The sequence below is a fragment of the Neltuma alba genome, unplaced genomic scaffold, assembly GCF_004799145.2.
Source record: "Neltuma alba isolate B1F8T4 unplaced genomic scaffold, ASM479914v2 tig00012192_pilon, whole genome shotgun sequence".
In the NCBI taxonomy this organism is placed as follows: Eukaryota; Viridiplantae; Streptophyta; class Magnoliopsida; order Fabales; family Fabaceae; genus Neltuma; species Neltuma alba.
The window spans coordinates 463,103-482,220 of NW_021636732.1; the positions used below are offsets into that span (position 1 = coordinate 463,103).

General features: G+C 36.8%; 2 protein-coding genes across 2 annotated transcripts; both read right to left on the reverse strand.

Annotated features, from left to right (window-relative positions):
- Positions 1 to 811: 811 nt before the first annotated feature.
- LOC114724574 (phosphatidylinositol 4-kinase gamma 1-like) lies at positions 812 to 3,635 on the reverse strand. Its single transcript, XM_028910939.1, has 2 exons — positions 3,579 to 3,635; positions 812 to 2,792 (listed from the first exon to the last, which is right to left on the reverse strand). The coding sequence occupies exon 2, from the start codon at positions 2,705 to 2,707 to the stop codon at positions 1,097 to 1,099; it is 1,611 nt and encodes a 536-aa protein (XP_028766772.1). The 5' UTR covers positions 2,708 to 2,792; positions 3,579 to 3,635; the 3' UTR covers positions 812 to 1,096.
- A 1,431-nt stretch (positions 3,636 to 5,066) lies between these two features.
- Positions 5,067 to 10,706, reverse strand: LOC114724576 (uncharacterized). The gene is made up of 5 exons (XM_028910941.1): positions 10,151 to 10,706; positions 7,580 to 7,692; positions 7,127 to 7,498; positions 6,069 to 6,786; positions 5,067 to 5,601 (listed from the first exon to the last, which is right to left on the reverse strand). The coding sequence occupies exons 1-5, from the start codon at positions 10,386 to 10,388 to the stop codon at positions 5,519 to 5,521; spliced, it is 1,524 nt and encodes a 507-aa protein (XP_028766774.1). The 5' UTR covers positions 10,389 to 10,706; the 3' UTR covers positions 5,067 to 5,518.
- Positions 10,707 to 19,118: the final 8,412 nt, after the last annotated feature.

Consider the following 19,118-nt stretch of genomic DNA (forward strand, 5'->3'; position numbering starts at 1 on the left):
TTTAAAAGAGTAAAATATAATGACTTCCTTAATTACATATCTCTCTTTTTTATTTTTAAAACGTATATATGAGCCGCTTTGGAAACTATAAATTAATTACATAACACAAACATCCTTATACTTTCAAAATTTAATTTTTATCTCTCTAACCATTAAACATTAATAATTGTTAGGTTACATATTTGAGCCAAATATCCTTATTTAAATGCAGGTGATATTTTAAAATCATTTAGATCACCCAAAAAAAATTTTAATGCATATATTTTAATTCTTTAGTCTTGTTAACTTTTTTATTTAGTAATTATTTCAAAATGTAAATGTACTATAAGTTAGCTAAAATAATATTTCAAATATGTATATAGAAATGAACGAAATAATGATTTATTATAATAAGGATAAATTAGCCAATATAATTTATGTTTATTTTCGCTTAATTTTTATTAATTTTAGTATAATTTCATGATTTGGAATTCAAAATTTGGCACGCTAAAATGGATTGTTCTTTCGTCCATATTTCGTAACTATTTTGGGAGTAATATGGAGTTCTTTCATCAAGAGTGCCGGGATTATTATTATCCTCTGGACAAGAATAGAGTGAAAAGAAACCCACTCTCCAAGGTTATCTTAGATAATTTCTTTTTCTAGTTTTTTGTTTTCCAAGTTCGGGTACCTGTCTTTCACAACCAAAAAAAAAAGCATAACCATTAAAAAGAAAGTTGAAATACTAAGAAGAACATAATGAAAGCAAGGAAAGAGAAGCAAAGCAAGCAGGCTATAGGAAACACGAGAAAATGAATGTAGCCGATTACAATTTGAAATTAATTTGAATCACCAAGATAAATTATACACAAAACAATGCAGCAACCAATTCCATAAACATTAGTATACAATGCTATATTGATTGCTAAGGTGAAAATGGAAAGGATGGCATTGGCCCTCTCAGCCTGCCCAATCGCTATTCCATTATTGCGTGATATAGAACTCGAGCAAACATATATAAACCTAAACTAGGTACCAATGTACAACTACAAGCGATGGTGATTCATCTCTGGCTTTGAAAACATTCCTTAACTTGGATGAGGTTCCAACTTTTGGTTCATTTTTTACGCTTCTTAGCCTCAAATACAGCAGGCAAAAGCTTCTCAAAAATCTCCAAAAACAACTCCCATTCGGTTAGGTTCAGCCTTGCAAAGGAAAGGCCGCCACTTTCAAAATTTTGGCTCCACGAAGAGAAATTCGAACTTCTATCTCTACTCTCCTCAGTGTGACTCTCAGTGTTCTCTTTGGTTTTTCCTGTATAAATATTTGTAGTAGGATTACCGTTTTTGTCGTTCAATGGAGGCAGTACTGCAAATCCATTCATCGATCCTGCAAATGAAAGCCTTCGCGTTTTGGGTACCTGAGATGCTCCATGATGGGTCTGCAACAATTGAGGAAGTCCCAACCCTTCAATAGATCCATCTTGAATTTCATTATCAAATTGAAACATTTTAGACTCGTTTTCAGTTTCTTCTTTTCTTCTCCCATTGTTGCAAACATAAGGGATGCTAGACATGACTCGCGAACAAATATTTTCTACTTCACTTGGTTTTTCTTCTCCTCCACGAAATTCTCGAGTCATCATTTGACCTATATCAGCAAGACAAAGGCCAGCAGTAGCAGCTTGCTTTAAGAAGATGGTGCAAACCAGAAGAACCCGTATAGAGGATTCCCTCAGCAGAGGAAGCTCGGTTCTTAACAGTTCTGCATCTCTAAATGGATCAAGTTTGGATATGTACTCAAGTTCGGAATCTGAGAAAGGAATTGAGGCTTGTGGCCAATGCAGCCACTCAAAATATGGATCATCCATCCATTCAGGCAGGCAAAGTCCATGGTCTATGGGAACAAGCTCAGCAACTCCATTGCCCTTGTGGCTATTTCTCTTTACAAGCATATTACCTGCATGTCTGTCAAGATTTAGAAGTCTAATGTCTAAAATCCCAATCCGATGAACTGACGCAATTGAGTAAAAAGAAGGACCCAACTCTCCCGCGTCAAATTCATGATCAACAAAGCGATGGAGGGAAGCAATTTTACAATGTGTGGGAGGAACTTCAGCTGCACCATTAACAAAAAAGGGAGCATTGCAGAATTTTACGAAGGCTGATGGAGGTACTCCAGCAAAGCTTTCATAGTCAAGGAGATAAGCAGCCAATTCACGTATGCCACTTTCACCCACCCGAATTGAGCCTTTCAATCCAGGTTGGCCCAGCATTCGACCCCCCAAGCCTTTTGGGTTATTTAAGGCTAAAGGTTCTTCATCTGCTGGCTTTGCCACAGCAATGCGATCACCATTTTGGCTGCAGAAAACATAGGCACCACCTAGCCCCTTTGACAGTGGTTGAGGGCAAACACCAGAGGCCATAGCTATGGCAACCTCAACAACAAGAGCATGTGAAGGAGCTCCACGTCCACCAACCATCGCAATCCTTGGATAAGAACCAAGCTCTTCTTCCGTTGAAGTGGTTAAAGATAGACATGGAGTGGAGGAACTGCGGTGGATATTATCCGCTTCAAATGCTGGTTTGAAGGTATGACTAGTTTGGCTAAGTTCTAGAATGTTATGATCATGGGGACCGCAGGGTTGAAGCATGCATTCATAGGATCGACTAAATGGCTTAAATCCATGATGTTGATCAATGGCTACAGCCATTTCAAACAATCTCATTCAGATGGAAATGGCAGCAGTGCATTCCAAGTCAAGTTCTTCTCACAAAATTCTCTGAAGATCAGTTTTCTTGGGGCGATGACATCTGCAAATTCAAAACAAGCACACATGTAAAACCTGCTTCTGGATGTGCTGACCAACATGATTGTGTTGCAAGATAGATGAAAGAAAACAACATTCTAGTGCGTCATCGGTCTTGAGAACCAGTCATCTCATAGGTAGGAACCAAACAGGCTCCTCACATCTTCTTCCTGAATAATCTGTTCTGTTCTCCTTTAGTCACCAAAAAGAAAACAAGAAAATACTAGTTTCTTGAGACAACGGAAGTCAAATTCGATTTTTTTTTAAAATTTTTTTATGCTTATTTCAAATAAAAAGGAATGTTTTAAAACTCTAAAAGATTCTGTTGCATAAAATACACTCAAAGATCAACACCTCGAAAGCCTTATACGTTGCTATTTAATATTAATAGGCTGAGACATGGAAAAGTATTTAGAATTGACTTATATATGCAACAAATCAGTTTCATTGGAAGTCCCGGGCGCGTCTGACAAAAGATATTCCACCCGCCAGTTAGTGCCAAATTTGACCAATGACTACGGCTATCCTTGACGTTCCACAAGTTAGATGACAGGACAAGTCCGGTGATTTTAACAATGAGAAAAGAACAAGTAAGCCCATACCATTGCAAGATGGAATCAATAGAAAAGAGCGTTCGGATTCAAATCATAGAAAAGATGACTTTTTCTGAGCAACGGCCAAATTAACCCATCAAACTTTTAAGGACATATCATGGTTGGAAAATTGTCGGAACATTTCTCCCTTTATCACAGGAGAATGGAGACTCGTTAATATGCGGCCAATTTCTTACCGTGAATGCTGCTTCATAAAATTTGAATGCCGATTGAATTCATCGCTAGGCTAACTTCTGCAAATTTTACTTGGATCCCGTGTAACACCTGCAGATTCGACAACAGAAAACAGTAAATCAGACGACAGTTAAAATAAATATCGAACAAATTTTCTCACATACATATAGGAATATAGGATTGCATGAAGCACGGAAACATAAGAACACATAAACCCTGACTACAGGGAAGTTGCTGGCTACACGCAGTCCCTCCGCACATGGCCACAATTCCGTGGAACAGAGATTATGTAATATCGCAATGACTACAATTAAAAACATTCTTAATGAAAATTTCGCTTTTCCCGCACATCTACTAAATAAATAATGCGGAAGGCTTTCATCGATAGTTCGCATATCAATATTAGATGCTACTAAATGTGCATTAGAAAAGGAAAAGGGAAGAGCAAATGAAAATTTTATCAATTCTTTTCCGTTTGTGCTTTAGACAGTTTGTCAAACATGCAATTGCAAAGAAGAGAAAGGACATACCCTGAACACAGCGAAGGCCTGCAGGGAGACGAGAGTCGAGAAGCAAAAGGGAGCGCCAGAGAAGCAGCCCGGCGCCGGAGTAATACGAAATAAAACTCCGCTCCCACCCCCAACGTTGTTATCTCCAGCCCGTGAGCACAAACCCTCCATCTCTCTCCTCTTATGCCTCCTCCTTCCCTCCCGCAATCTCAATACTATTTTTGGCGCGCATTCCCCGTCTTCTTTGTGCATTCATTTCCTGATCATCATAACGGACCCGATCCCTTTACCCAATCAGAAAGCGACACGTGCACCCGCAGCACCTGTTTGTTAACCCGCGTCGCAAATGCCAGGCGTTTTCGGGAGCGTTGCCCTCATTGTTCTTTATGGGTCTTTTTGCGCATTCTTACCCATCATCCATCTCTTTTTATTTTCCTCTTACCAATAATAAAAGCGAATGCCGATTTTACTGATGAGACTCAGCTACACATATAATCTTTAAAATAAAAAAGAAAAATCTTAAATGACAGTAACTACGTACCCACTAAATCAATCACCTGATGACCAACAAACTGACTGCTTCCTGAAAAATTCCAGAGTAAAAGGTATATGAATTAATTTTTTAAAAATAATTTTACAGAATCTGAAATAAATATATAAAAGAAATTTTATCTTGATTTATATAAAAATATTTTTTTAATACTTTTGAGAGTTTCCAAACATTCCCCAAGAAGGAATCAAAAACCGCCCATTGAAAAAAAAAAGTATTTTTACACAAACATATTATTTATATATATATATTTTTATTATCCAAAATATCCTCCCACCTGAAGGTAAGAAACTAATCAGTGTTTTTTTCATACACACCGTCCTAAACATCGAACACACTGCCTTAAGAATCGAACCAAGAACATGATATTTAAAGTGTCCAAGTCTATTCCACTTAGATCAACACTTGTTGAGTAAGTGGACATGGGAAACAAAGAGCCCATAGAGTGTATTCGGACCAGGCTGCGGCGACGGCAAGAGTAATGCATTTGAAGATGCCATACTAAGCCCAAATCTGCGCTTGTCAATAACATTTATCCATCCAACTTTGTTTTCCTTTCAATCGTAAAGAGTAGCACACAGAAGGAATTAGGAGGGGATAATTGGGTGAGAAACACAAGGATAATTTGGTTACTTCCTTTTTCCTTTCGTATTTTCCCTCTTACATCTCTGCACAAAAGGATACACAATAGAGGGGCAATGCATGTCATTAAGGCCTGCCACTTGTGGTCTTTGACCTCAAAATGCATGCATCGCTTTGCCTGGACCTCTTCAATCAACTATTTACAAGCATAATGACAACTTATGTCCACTCGGATGTGAAGCTCGCCCTTTGCGTAGCTCACTTTCTTAGTACTCTAGTTTGTCCGCCCGAATAATACAGTTCAGTCATTTGTTATACAAGTAACACAGAATACTACTAATATTAAAGTCGTCCATTTCTCAGTCCCACGTGTACCTGCAGAAGCTGCAAAACACATGATATTATTATCAGCTGCATAATCAGAATGCAGTGTATAAAAAACATGGACTGACACAAAATAGTACACTCAAGTTCCAAAAGCTAACAAGAGAACCTAAAAGATTTATCAATCTCAGAAACAGGAAGAACAGATGAGCAAAAGAATTGCTGCATGCATCTGAATTTACAAGAAACACTCGCAAAGGAATGAAGGCGGAAGATAAATGGAAATCGTGAGTTCATGTTTGCAAATTTTCCTTTCGAGGGCTATATAAGGGGACAGAGTAAAAAGTCCAATTCCTATTCCTGCTCCAAATATAAGGAGACCGAATGCCCAATCAGATTTTTCCTTCTCAATGAGGGAAAAATAATAAGAAAACAAGACATACAAACTATTCTTACAAACAGATTGCGTCTAATTCAGAATGAACATGTCAGGTTCAATAATTGAATAGATCATCAAGCATACTCACATGGAGATGGTGACGGCTCATGAGAATGTGTGCTAGAACGTTCTCTAGCTGGTTCAGTCTTAGGAGGGGGCTCAGCATGCGCAAAAGCCACATTTGGCAAAGGACTCAATACAGGAACTGAATGAGAAGCACGTCCTGGCGGTTCAACTTGTTTTTTTGGTGAGGCAACGGGATAGTGTGTAGCAATGTTAGGTGCAACAGCAGGCGTCAAATGAGGGTGCTTTCCAGCATTTCGGGAAGACCTCTTTCTATGTCCAAATTGACAAACAGGAGGCTCAGCTCGAGAACTCCTCCCTTCTGGTGCAGTTGCATGTTTCCTGGTTTCAGGTGCTGGTGTAGGTGAAGTTGCAGGAACAAGATGGGAATTATGGTGGTGGTGATGATGGTGGTGATGGTGGTGGTGATGGTGGTGGTGGTGGTGGTGGTGGTGGTGAGGCAGAGGAACAGGAGCTGGCGACCAAGAAGTGCCCCTGCCATCACTACCGTTAAGGGAGTGCTGCAAGATGGATGAAAGTCGAACCTGCTTAACCCTACCAAATTCAGTGTTGTTCAAGCCAAGATTCCTTGAATGAGATCCTGTGATGGTTTTTGCCAGTTGCTTTAACCTCTCCCTTGATGGAATATCCCCATTCCCAACTGCAAATAAAACAGATGATTGAACAATTGTAGGAGCAGCCACTGTTGAACCTTCAGAATTTGATAAGATGACATACAAGTTCTGCATTCCAATTACAAAATTACGATTAGAATCAACATGGTTCATCCATACTACAAGTTTCAAATTAACATGTCATCTGATTCTTTACAAGGTTTACGGGAACATCTCCATACATCCAAGGTCCAATTGCAGAGTTTAGCGAAACTCCATTAACATGATATATTATTTATTTCTGCATGCATGACTCGTAACCAACACACAGGTTCCCATACAAGAGTTTCATACAGGTCGCATATGAACTTTGTGGTATTGAAACATAATCATAGCTTCAAAATTAAAGATGACCTCAAGTACGTAAGATAAAAGAAGGGGAAGCAAGTAAAAGACAAGAAGAACGGACCTCATATGATGCCAGATGCAGTCCAGACTCTAACTCACTTGTCAATTGATTGAAATCTGATTGTATTTTGCGAATAGAGAAGTTCAAAGTAAAGTTGAATAGTGATTGTGGTCTCTGCAGAAGAAACGCATGCTGTCTAGGAATTATAGTAATTCCTCCCTTAAATTTTAGCACCTCAAAAGAGAAGGGATTTCCAAACAAGGATGAAGTCAGCCTGAGATCGGATTGGCCAGCAATCAGAGATTCAAAAGATGATCTTATCAAACTAGCAGAAGCTGAAGGCATTCCAGAGTATTTATTATCAGGATCAACAGCAAACTCCACTTTGGTCATGTTTGACCCAGACAGGGGATCAAGAGACAATATAACCACCTGTTTCAAAAAGGAGGATGGAGTGATTATGTAAAAAACAAGATATTAATGAACCTAGAAGGAAATTATTGAGAGAGTTACTTTGGTAGAGGGAACTAATAACTCGTCAAAAATGTCATCTGCAAGTTGTGAAATGTTGTCATGCAGCAGAGAGACTGGCTTCTTCATAATAAAACTGGCAACAATATCATGACCTGCAAAAGTAAACAAGGCCATTAAGCAGGGAGATCATATAATCATTCCTAATAATACACATCCCGGGCCACAAAATCACATATTAAAACACTTGGACTGAGTACATATATATGAAGAGGACAATGTCAGCTTCATGGTTCACACAACTGAAAGTTGATAACCATGGCTGACATGAAAGGTGGAGTGATGATCCATAGTATTAAATCAAATAACAGGCACACATGCCTCCTATCACACATTTGCATTCTTGCTTATTAGAAACAATGTTTAGACAAATAATGTAATATCAGGTGTGTAACAATTGTTAAACAGCTCAAAATATTTAATCAACTCGCAAACCGAACAACTCATTGTCAGTTATAAAGCAAAACATCCCAAGTTGAGACGGGGCGTATTAATGGCCTGCTGCAAAGTACTTTTTGAGAAATAAAAAAAAGATATAAACAAGAAAATAATCAAGCAAGGTCATTTCTTCGCAAAAAAGTATTAAATCTCCAAATTAGAAACCCTAATTAACATTGCTAATAACAATTGGCCTCAATCTGCATCAACATGGATTTATTACACAATGTTAAGAAGAAAGATGCAGGAAGCCAGGGAAGTACATGTAAACAAGTTGATGCACTCAGGGTCATTTTAGCCAGATATATCATGCCTCATTTCTAAGTGACTGTAAATTGTAATGATAAATTATAAGATGGATAAAAGTTCACTGCCTTGCAAGGAAAAAACAAACTTCAAACATGGCAGATAGCATAGAAGAGAAAGAAGTTGCGCATGCTAAAGGAAAAACAAAGAAAATTGTAATGATAAATTATAAGATGGATAAAAGTTCACTGCCTTGCAAGGAAAAAACAAACTTCAAACATGGCAGATAGCATAGAAGAGAAAGAAGTTGCGCATGCTAAAGGAAAAACAAAGAATAATTATAAAGTGCATCTTTTAAGTATACCATGAAAATGTATGTTGTCAAGAGAAATGTCTTTAGATTTACAGAAATCCCTATTTCAAGCTCCCTTAATTATGCATTAGGCAATAGAATTGCCAACAAAAAATTTCCCTTTTCTGCTTCTTAGATTATTTTGTGTACAAGCCTCTGCCTTACTCATTTCCACCATGAAGTTTCATTGATTACGTCTTACTCTAATTGCTCTTCCCTTTTCCACCAAGCTCCACTTCTTAGCCTCAATTTATCACCTAATGGTTGCAACTTATTCATTTATTCCAACAGTAGTAAATATATTTGTGGAAATTTAAACATTCTGATGGTGAAAATGTGCCACATAGAGAGGCTGCATGATAGAAGGGCGTTTGTGACAAATGAAAAAGCAACAAGAACGGTTGCCCGTCTAGTGTCACAGCAGTGCTTATGGAGGTTTGCATGCCTCATAATGTCATTTCTCTCTCCTCCAATACAGGCACTAAAAATTGATGAGTACCAAATTTCCAAGAAGAAAAGTCTCAAGCAAATTTTTTTTTTGGTGTCAAATATCATGGCCCAAAAAAAGGGTTTTTGGAACATCTCCAAGCTTACTCTGGTTTAAATAATATGATAATGCATAAGATCCAATCTACCGAGCAAAACCTAACATTTGGATGATCACCACCGCGCCACACACAAGGTAGTTAGCCCGTGTTAGAAGTTAGAAACTCAGTATAACAATTTTGAATAGGAACATTGTTTCTATGTATAGTATTGATAATGAAATAAAAGAAAAAGTTATGTCGGAAAACATGTCATTATAGAAGTGGAAGTGTATGAATGTTTCAAAAGAAGCAAAACGCCTGCCTAGAGCTGACAGCCCCTCCGATGACGGTGACCAATTGTCAAAATACATTCACAATATAACGAAAATAATGTTAAAAAGTTGCAGTCTATGTGAGGTCCAGTTCAGAACGTTCAATGTGGCGTCAAAACCAGTCTTAAAATGCAAATGCATATTAAAGCCCCCACACCATACTTAAAATAGATATGAGAAGCTCAGTTTCCTAATTAAAGACAGCTTAACTATATTTTTGGTTTATCAAAAAGAAAATTCAAAAAATAAAGGATGAAATCCCGAAATCGCTGCGACTTTTCATGCAGCAGGGTCCAATCAGAAACTACAACCGAGCTTGCCTCCACTTCCCAGTTTTAGCAAATCGAATCCACGTAAACTATCCTTGTTAAAATTCATTCCCCGTCATTGGCCTTGATGCATAATCAACGTCAGATAAAGAATTAGATAACTTAAATTGATGATCATATCGTTCACTTTTTCCTCTGCATTTTTCCCTGAAACGTATGAAAGTTCTAATGACCTAGCAAAACAGATATCACAAATCGTATAGACCCCCTATTTCGAATAAGAAAAGACAAAAATTAGCTCCGCAAAAGGAATAGATCTATGCCCATAGAATAATGCCGCTGCCGACAGACTCAAAAAATGAGAGTGAGAATAAATAACTAAAACCTACCTTTATATTTTGAATCGGAACCCAGATCCTTCTGATCTGCGTACCGAACAAATGGGGGTAACCAAAATAAAGCAGAGAGGAACACAGCGACGGATAGCAGCAGGACGAAAATGCATCTGAAGCCAATGAATTTCCGAATTTTTGAACATCTGCACCCACAGCTTGCCTCCACATTCTGCTCGGGATCACCGGAGGCAACACTGGAAGGCAAAGGCTGTTCTTCTTCGGCCTTTCCCATCTGAAGCAATGCCGTTGAAGTGGATTACGGTCCATCATCGGTTTGGTGAAATCGGTAAGAGTTGGGTGCACCCATTTCTGGCTTGAATGATGAGAAATTGTTGGAGAAGATAAAAATTTTAATGGAGTTTGCGTCAGTGCAATTTTTCTTATGTAAACATCTGGTAGGGAAATCAATAATTTAGGGTTTGCAAGAAGAAACTGAAGTAACTTCAACAGCAAATGACAACTCTAGTCTTCTTTCTTAGAGATGGTGGTTTATCTGTTTTTTTTAAATATAATGGGAGAAAAAATTGAAAAGGAAGTAAAGTGAAAAGTAGTGACTAGTGAGAGGATTATTAAACTGCCCACTACTAGCGCACTGGGATCGTCGAAGTAGGATTCCTGTAATGACGCAGAAAGCATTAATACAAACAGCGAAAGATGAGGCTGTGCTCGTGTGAGAGATAAGGTTAAAAAAAGGTCACCGAATCGGAGTGTGATCTTATTCTTCGAATTTTTTTCCGAAGCTATTTCTTAACTGATTGATGCCCGGTGATTGAAGATTGCGATTAACCTATATTGAGGTTGATATAATAAATATAACAGTTAATTAATTAATTTAAATAATTAAAAAATTAGTTAAATTGATTATTTAACATAAATATATGTTATCTTTTTTAAAATAATTTTATTAATTATATCTATTAGCTAGAATTATTGTTTAATAAAATCTTTAAAATATGCGGTTTATAAAAAAAACTTTAAAATGTATAATTCTTATAAAAATTATTTTTAAAAAATAGACAAAATAAATTGAGATTTTATATTTAAAATAAAATTAAATGTAAAACTAGGTTTTGACATCTCTCCAATCCTATATATAAGCTTTAAATCGAATCACATTTAATGAATTAGTGGTTAAAATTAGTTTAAACTAATAAATAAGTTATAAATGTATTTTTGTTTTTCAAATTTACAAGAGTAAATAAGAGAAGTAATAAATAAAAAATAATAAAAGAGATATATAGAGGTAATATTAATAAGAAAGAGGGAATACTAGATATACTCAATTAAAGAGAACAGATGAAAAAATAATAATAAATGCCCAAACAAACTCAAAAATAAAATTTATATTTTGGATTAAACCTTTTTTGAAAAGTGAAAATTATATATAGAACCAGAAATAGTATTAAGGGGGATTTTTTTTTTTTGGCCAGTAAATATACTTTATAAACATGCAGTGAAAGCCATGAGTATTATCTGTTATTAAAATATATATTTAAAAAAGAAAAAAGACTACGGAAGTACCTAGTGCTCCTCCGGAGTCCGGACCTAAAATCCTAAATGCAGCACCCATGATTTACATTTAAGATTAGGAGGTGTTATATTTAAGTGCAGTCAACCTCTGCTTTATATATTATCTCATATTTTTAATGCAGGAACTAATTAAATAATTTAGATGGGTTAACAAATTAGTTAATTTAGTTATTTATAATAATTAGATATTATTTTTTTAAAATGTTTCTACCAATCAAGTGTATTGGCTATAACGATTATTATTATAAGAATTATCTTAAAAAAATAAATATAATAACCAGAGTGGATTGATGTCTTATATTTATGATTAAAATAAAAATCAAAAGAACTCTTATGTTAAGAACAAAAGTTAAGATTTCACATTCAAATGTCTTTAGTTATTATGAAGTGTGGAAAAAAAATACTTAAATTCTATTTTCACAGTAAAAGTAACGTAGGAAATGGAGGAGATCGAGAGGATGAATTAATGACGTTCGATGTTTTCTTGCGGGTAACTGGAGGAATTTCTTATTATGGCAAAATAAAAAAGTTGTATGGAGCTTCTTAATTTATAAGTCGACATTTCCAATTTTGTATATAGGGTGTAACTTAGATGTGTTTATATTTTAATAAATATTTCTGACACAGCAAATGTTATATTAACACGAAGGGGGGGAAAAGTCAAATTTTCTGAACATGTTAATAAATGTTCCTGACTTGTCATGTATCATTTTTTTACTACATGTAGGTTTATAATTAAATAATAATATTTTAAAAATATTATATATAGTCATGTATAATTAAAAAAAGGGATAATTAATCTGTAAGTCCTTATAGTTTCAATCAATTTTGAATCAGGTCCCTATAATTTTTTTTCTTTTTATCAGATCCTTATACTTTTACCTGTTTTTAATTAGGTCCTTGCATTTATTTTTCTTTTTATAAAGTCCTTATAAAATCACCTTATTTTTAAGTAAGTCCTTGAATTTTTTATTCTTTATTTTATAAATTCTAATAGTACTATTTTATAAACATAAAATAGTATATATTATGTAATATTAGTTTATAAACAATAATATTCTAAAAATAATGAATTATTATAATAATTTTATTTTTTAGCAAAAAAATTAATTGTTTTAAAAAAATTTCCTTATTAATTAATTATATTACTTATCTTTTATTATATAATTATTAATATTTTATATTTCAGTACTAATTTATTTAATTAAGTTCATATTTAATTAATAAATAAAAATTAAAACTAGATGGATCTAATTAAAATTTTAGTGAAATTATAAGGACTTAATAAAAAGAAAAATAAATGCGAGACCTAATTAAAAATAGATGAAAGTATAAGAACCTGATAAAAAGAAAAAAACTATAAGGACCTAATTCAAAATTGATTAAAACTATAAGGACTTTCAGATTAATTAACCCTTAAAAAAATTTGATATAATGAATATAATAAAATTTAACATAAATATTGGCATTTGCCTCAAAACAATTAGTAATATTTATATATATAGTTTGATACAACTTTTGATTCTTAATATAAGAGTCAGACTAATTTAAGTAGATTAATAAAATTAGCTAAGTTGAATATTTGTAATATAGCTACTACCTCCGGTCCTAGTTATAAGAGCTAGTTGACTAATTTGAGGATATTAAAGAAAAAAGTTGGGTTAGTCATTTGTAATAAATATGTGTTGTCTTTTCTAAATATTCACTTTATCTCTCATATTTATGTATTCTTTTCAAAATAATCCTTCTAATAATAATAGTTTTAATTAGCCAATACACTTTATTAATAAAGATATTTTACGAAAGACAACACATATTTATTACAAATAACTAACTTAATTTCTTTTTTTTAATCTACTTAAATTAGTTAACTAACTATTATAAATAGGACCCGAGGTAGTATGTGTATATGAGAGATAAAATGAATTGTAATTTTATATTTGAAACCAGATTAAATACTCCCCTATCCTTAATATAACCCATTTAATTAATTTGATTATATTAAGAAAGTTAGTTAAGTTAGTTAATTATAAGAAATGTGACATGTTTTTCCTAAAATACCATAATCATCTTTCTTAATATCCTCCTTCCTCTTATACTCGATTATGGCTGAGAAAGTATTTATAGGGATAATTTAGAAAAAATTAATAAATATGATAAATAGATCTTATATTTATGATTAAAACCAATTTAACAATCAGGTCCTATATTAAGAATCGGAGAAGTATCAAATTCTTATACTAAAGACGGAGATAGTATTAAAGTAATAAAATCATTTCAAACACGAAGGGAGATAGAATTTAGAAAACGCCCGGAAAATGGCCGAAAATGAGGTTTATGCTCACCTACGAAAAACACACAATCTCAATTAAAGGATTTTGTGAGTCAAGCCCGTAGCCAATTTATATAATTCCGTTCCAAAAGTTTTTTTTTTCACTTTTTAGAAAGCTCAGCAGAGCATCCTAAAATTTTTATTTTTTTTTTCTTTTTTAACATACAAGGCCCCTTTTAATGTTTCCTTGGCATATTTTTGTTACGCGTTTTAAGGCAATATTTTATATGTATAATTGAGAATATATTTAGGTCACCTTATATTTAAGATCATTCTCTGTCAAGCCAAGAACGCAAAGGTTAAAACTTTCATATTTTGATATTTAGGGAGTGTTTTGATGGAAACCAAACTATAATTTTAAAAATAATTTTACAATGTACGAGATAAATATGTGAAGGAGTTATCTTAGGGTATCCAAACACCCCTTTAAACTTGTATCATTCTCTTCCTAGAATAACACCGTATAGATAAGATAGTTAATATTTAATGCTATCCCCTGTCCTTTTGATGTTTCTTTTTTTATCTTCGGTGGGCTTGAGCACTAAATGCTATAAGTCTGAAAAAATTAATTAAGCTAAATTAACTATTTAAAGTGTAGAGATATGATATGATTTGATATGTAAATATTATGTAATTATGATTAGGATTTGATAGGATATGATATTATCATAATGGGCCATTAATGCAGAGGCTCCTCTCACTTGTATATATATGTGTATATTCTGATCAATGAAATACAAGAGAATTATTTTCCATATTATTCTATTTCCTACATGGTATCAGAGCGTGGGAATTTCTCTCTAGGTGTTAATTTTCGGTTGCTACAGTACCGCCGCCGCACTGTTCACTCGGCGTCCGTACAGTCCGTACGCCTGCACTGTTCATCGACTTTCCGGCGGCGTCCGTACAGTCAGTGCGCTCTGCACTGTTCACTCGGCGTCCGTACAGTCCGTACGGTTTATTACTTTCTGGCGTTCTGTTTCGTTTCTGGCGCATCTCCGGCACGCTGTTTGTGCAATTCAGTTCTGTTTGCAGCTCCTTGTGTAGCTGTTGGCCTTTTCACTGCCTTGGTATTCATTAGGTAATCCAGGTATCGTGCTTTGTGTTCCTGTGTAACACTCTTTCGCATTCCCTTTGGTTAGTGCACTTCATCTATGGCGGAAATTAAATCTGTCTCGGAGCTTGTCCCAACTATTACTAAAATTACTGATCACAAGTTGACTTGGGTAAATTATTTGGATTGGAGTAAAACCATTCGCCTCTATCTGCGGAGCATTGAGAAGGAAGACCATCTGACTGATGATCCTCCAACAACTGATTCCAAAAAGACCTGGTTGCGGGATGATGCACGGCTATTTTTCCAGATCCGTAATTCCATTGACAGTGAGATTATTCCCTCTATTAATCACTGTGAATTGGTTAAGGAACTAATGGATTATTTAGATTTTTTGTATTCAGGAAAAGGAAATATCTCTCGTGTTTACGAGGTCTGCAAAGCTTTCTATCGTTCTGAAAAACAGGATCGTCCTCTCAAAGCCTACTTTATGGACTTTAAAAGGATGTATGAAGAACTGAATGTGTTAATGCCTCTTACTGCTGATTTGAAGGTTCAGCATAAGCAACGGGAGCAAATGGCTATTATGAGCTTTCTTACTGGTCTCCCACCTGAGTACGACACAGTTCGGTCTCAAATCTTATCCGGATCTGAAATTTCTGACCTTCAAGATGTGTTTTCCAGAGTAATGAGAGCTGAGAATCTCTTGCCACCAGCTGCTAGTATTCCTACAAGTGCCTTGCTCAGTAAGGGCACCTATGAGACTCGTAATCCTATTGATAACCGCGGGGGGCCTACCCGTGGTGGTTCGAAGCAAGGGGGAGCCCCTTCTGACTCCAGTGGGGTAGTGTGTTATTACTGCAAAGAACCGGGGCATACAAAACGCACATGTCGAAAACTTCAGAATAAACAGCAACGGAATAACTCTGCCCACGTGGCTACACAAGCCAGTGACACAGTCACGATTTCTGCTGCTGAGTATGCCCAGTTAAAATCTACTACACCGTCTGTGAGTGCCGCAGCTACAACAGGTAATAATGCTACTGCCCTTGCTTCTTCTTCCTCAAAGTGGATCATAGATTCCGGGGCTACTGATCATATGACAGGTAACAGCCATCTCTTCTCCTCTTATAATGCTTTTGCCAATCCGTCAAGTGTTTCCATCGCTAATGGTTCCCAGTCTCAAGTTCTCGGTTCTGGCACTGTTAATCCCACACCCTCTATCCGTTTGTCATCTGTGCTAAATGTTCCTAAACTTGCTTTTAATCTCCTATCTCCCAGTAAACTCACCCGTCAACTAAACTGTTGGGTCTCACTTTTTCCTTCTCATTGCTTGATACAGGATCTTTTGACGAGGCGGATTATTGGTAGAGGTTATGAATCTGGCGGGCACTATATACTGGATGATCGGGTGTCTCATGCGGTAGCTTGCGCTAGCAGTCATTCTCCCTTTGAAGTTCATTGTCGATTGGGTCATTTGTCTTTATCTTCTCTTAAGAAAGTTTATCCTCAATTTCAGCATTTGTCGTCTTTAGATTGTGAGTCATGTCAGTTTGCCAAGCATCATCGTCTTCCTTTAGTGTCTCGTGTCAATAAACGGGTTTCATCCCCTTTTGAGTTAGTCCATTCTGATGTTTGGGGTCCTTGTCCTGTAGAGTCCAAAGCAGGGTTTAAATACTTTGTTACATTTGTTGATGATTATTCCCGGACAACTTGGTTATATTTAATGAAACATCGTTCTGAATTGTTTTCCCATTTTTGTGCCTTTTGTGCTGAGATTAAAACTCAATTTAATGTTTCTATTCGCACCTTACGAAGTGATAATGCTAAAGAATATCTCTCTGCTTCGTTCCAATCTTACATGCTTCAAAATGGTATACTTCATCAGTCGTCTTGTGTCGATACACCAGCTCAAAATGGTGTTGCAGAAAGAAAAAATCGCCACCTACTTGAGGTGGCCCGTGCACTTTTGTTTCAAATGCAGGTTCCTAAACCATTTTGGGCTGACGCGGTCTCCACTGCCTGCTTCCTTATTAACCGAATGCCTTCCTCTGTTCTTGATGGTAACTCTCCTTTTTCTACCCTCTTTCCTTCTAAGCCTTTGTTCCCTATTGCTCCTAAGATATTTGGGTGTGTCTGTTTTGTGCGGGATGTACGGCCATCTATTTCAAAGTTAGACCCAAAGTCTCTTAAATGTGTCTTCCTTGGATACTCTCGGGTCCAAAAAGGTTATCGTTGTTTCTCACCTACTCTCAATCGTTATTTAGTATCTGCAGATGTCACCTTTCAGGAGTCCACACCATATTTCTCGCATTCTTCCCCACCTGCTCCACCTGCGGAGGAGGATGACCTTCTAATATACTCTGTCACCTCACCATCACTGTCGTCGCAAGCACCCGCTCCCGCACTCGTTCAACCCTTTGATCATGTGTATACACAACGGTCAACGGAGATTACTACCGCCACGCCAGCTTCTATTCCTCCCTGGTCCGCCTCGCCCTCAGATCCTGAGTTGAGCAACACTGAACCTCGTTCTGACCCTAATCCTGAGACACCTCCTGTTCCAGACCCGGATGCCTCTCTTGATCTACCCATTGCCCTTCGCAAAGGTAAACGTACTTGTGCCCATCCTATTTCGTCCTTTGTTTCATATGACCGCTTGTCTCCTGTGTCCAGTTCCTTTGTTGCCTCCCTAGATACTATCTCTGTGCCCAGAACTATTCGTGAAGCCTTGGCCCACTCAGGTTGGCGTGCTGCAATGGAAGAGGAGATGGCGGCCCTTGATCGAGCTGGTACATGGACCCTGGTCGATTTACCGGCGGGTAAAAAGGCCATTGGATGTAAATGGGTGTTAACTCCGAAAACTAAGGCTGACGGCACACTTGACCGCCTTAAGGCTCGCCTTGTGGCTAAAGGTTATGCACAAACCTATGGCATTGACTATTCCGAAACCTTTTCTCCTGTTGCTAAGCTCTCATCTGTCCGTCTGTTCATCTCTCTGGCTGCTACTTATGATTGGGATCTACATCAATTAGACATTAAAAATGCATTCTTACATGGTGATCTTCATGAAGAGGTCTATATGGAGCAACCACCTGGGTTCGTTGCTCAGGGGGAGCATGGGAAAGTATGTCGCCTTAAGAGGTCCTTGTATGGTTTGAAGCAAAGCCCTCGTGCATGGTTTGACCGGTTCAGTACTGTCGTACAGAAATTTGGCATGAGCCAAAGCAAGTGCGATCATTCTGTATTTTATCAAAGAACAGCGGCTGGCATGATTCTCTTGGTGGTATATGTAGATGACATTGTGATCACAGGCAGTAATGGTTCGGGCATCTCGTCCCTCAAGTCCTTTCTTAATTCCCACTTTCAGACGAAGGATCTGGGCTCTCTGACATACTTTCTAGGTATTGAAGTTATGCGAAGCAAGAAGGGCATATTACTGACACAGCGCAAATATGTTCTTGACCTCCTGAAGGAAACTGGAAAGTTGGGAGCAGCACCGACCAAGTTTCCTATGGTTCACAACCCACTCCTTGACGCTGATGGGAGCATACCACTCGATGATTCTCTTGATGATGAGAAACGGATGCTTGAGGCTCAGAAGAGCAAACCATTTGAGAATCCTGAGAGGTACAGGAGAATGATTGGCAAGTTAAACTATCTCACTGTAACTCGTCCGGATATTACTTATCCAGTCAGTGTACTAAGCCAGTTCATGGCATCCCCGACTGTCAGACAGTGGGAAGCCTTGGAGCACGTGTTACATTATTTGAAGGGATGTCCAGGTCGTGGGATATTATACAAAAATCATGGCCATACAGACATTGAGTGCTTCTGTGATGCAGATCATGGTGGATCAAAGGCCACGAGACGGTCTACTACAGGATACTGTGTCTTTGTGGGCGGGAATCTGGTGTCCTGGAAAAGCAAGAAACAAAATGTGGTGTCCAGATCGAGCGCAGAGGCAGAATACCGAGCTATGGCACAGTCTGTATGTGAGATAATCTGGATATATCAGCTATTAAAGGAAGTTGGCCTCAAAACCA

Excerpts from the sequence above, each read along its gene's own strand:
- LOC114724574 (XM_028910939.1), bottom strand. The coding sequence starts at position 2,707 with ATGAGATTGTTTGAAATGGCTGTAGCCATTGATCAACATCATGGATTT.
- LOC114724576 (XM_028910941.1), bottom strand. The coding sequence starts at position 10,388 with ATGGGAAAGGCCGAAGAAGAACAGCCTTTGCCTTCCAGTGTTGCCTCC. Across the intron at positions 7,693-10,150 it reads TTCCGATTCAAAATATAAAG|GTCATGATATTGTTGCCAGT; the intron begins GTAGGTTTTAGT and ends TTACTTTTGCAG. Across the intron at positions 5,602-6,068 it reads TGAGCCGTCACCATCTCCAT|CTTCTGCAGGTACACGTGGG; the intron begins GTGAGTATGCTT and ends TGTGTTTTGCAG.